Source organism: Morone saxatilis, unplaced genomic scaffold (genome assembly GCF_004916995.1).
Source record: "Morone saxatilis isolate NCDOM2014 unplaced genomic scaffold, NCSU_SB_2.0 Contig4, whole genome shotgun sequence".
NCBI lineage: Eukaryota > Metazoa > Chordata > Actinopteri > Moronidae > Morone > Morone saxatilis.
This window is the reverse complement of record NW_023339984.1, coordinates 9,632,165-9,633,744: the sequence shown is the minus strand read 5'-3', so window position 1 is coordinate 9,633,744 and position 1,580 is coordinate 9,632,165. Positions and strand designations below refer to the sequence as shown.

Below are 1,580 nucleotides of genomic sequence, written 5' to 3'. Positions count from 1 at the left end.
ACTTTGGATCTCTGTATCAAAAAGGTGATATATAAATAAAGTTTTACTTACTTACTTACTTCAGGTTTCTTTCTTAGGAATAATTCTGGGCAGTGTGTCTTGTTACAAACGTTTAACAGAGCATTGGTTATCATGAAAAAGTTTCCGAATTTTTAAAAATGCCATATTTTAATTAATTAATATTTAATTATACAAAAATTTAATCAATGTAACTAGTTACACATTATTTCAAATGCAATCTGATCTGATGATAGCTACTTATTTTTTATAATCTGATTATGTAACCCTGTAGACATGTGAGTAACACTGGTTACAGTACAGAAACAATGTAAGAAGACATAAAAGTAGCACTACGCAGGCAGAAACTGTGCAGCTGTCTAAGCCTTTTATAGCCATCTTCAAATGTAGAGCAGACGCTCTCAGTGTGTGTTGGGACAATCCTGAGGAGATCTGTGGTGTGGCCCTTTGACCACAATGTTGTGGTCTCAGGGTGTGTCTGTGACTAATATATATACAATACAGTATGCCCCTCTTTGACTTGTTTTTGTCTGTTCGTGTGCTTTCAGAGTAATTATGGGCCCGTGTGTTTTTGTCAATATGATTCAGTGTGCATGAGTAATGCATGCATGCAGAGACCACTGAAGAGAGAGAGTTCCTCAGCTACATTAATATGAGAAAATGTGAGCACGATCTTCAGTCGTGCAGCAGAGCTCATTAGCGAGGCCAAACAAACAGGACCGTGGCTCTGGCCCACACAAAGACCACTTTGTGAGCCCCCCTCGTGCCACAAGTGTAGCAGCAAACGCTGAGTTCAAGGCAACGGAAATGAAAGGTTAAAAAAGAGCTGAGAGTGGAGCAGAATGAGACTGAACGTCCACATCAGTGAAGCATGTTCTGCAAACAGGCCCAGCAGATCCCTCGTGGGTTTCCATTTTGAAGCAACTTTTGTTCAAGAGGAGCAACGTAAATCAAATTTAAAAACTTCTAAGAAACAAGGGGATTCTGATTTCTATTAGGACAAATCAAGCAATTCATCCTTTAACTCGAGTCATGCCAACACCGCCAAACAGAGGCCGCTGTCAGATTCAAATAAGTGAAAGAAAACAAAAAAAGAAAGTAGAAATAAAAGAAATGAAACCAGTAAAGAAGAGAAAAACATGGTGCCTACCTCGAGGTCATCCAGGGATCGTGCCAGGCTCAGACGTTTGGTAGAACGGCGTTTAGAGGCCCGGGCAACACCCCTACCCCAAAACCTGGAGCCCTGCGAGAATAAAGGAGAGACGGATGAACGAAGACGCAAAGAGAAATACTACTGACGACAGCGTAATCGACACCTTTACTCTTGTGTTGTTTGTATTTCATTAGTAGTAGCAGTTTATATCTTGCATACCCCTGTGTGAATGAATGCACTCAGTCAGCCAAAAGTACTGTAATTCAATTAAAATTAACATAAATTAACTTTTATTGTCATTATTGGTCTTAAACTCCCATAAAATCTTGCTAAAAGTTTGAAAAACTAAAAAATAACGTTTAATAAATAAGTGTTCATAAGTATGAAAAGGAGGAATGGTTTTGCATAA

The 1,580-nt window shown here is 38.9% G+C and overlaps 1 protein-coding gene across 1 annotated transcript in view; it reads right to left on the bottom strand.

Annotated features, from left to right (window-relative positions):
• Positions 1-1,580, bottom strand: part of rgs12a (regulator of G protein signaling 12a) — a 35,836-nt gene that overhangs the window by 29,864 nt on the left and 4,392 nt on the right. The window contains exon 3 of the mRNA XM_035675343.1: positions 1,169-1,261. Within this exon, the coding sequence (XP_035531236.1) occupies positions 1,169-1,261 (93 nt within the window). The remainder of the gene's footprint in view (positions 1-1,168; positions 1,262-1,580) is intronic.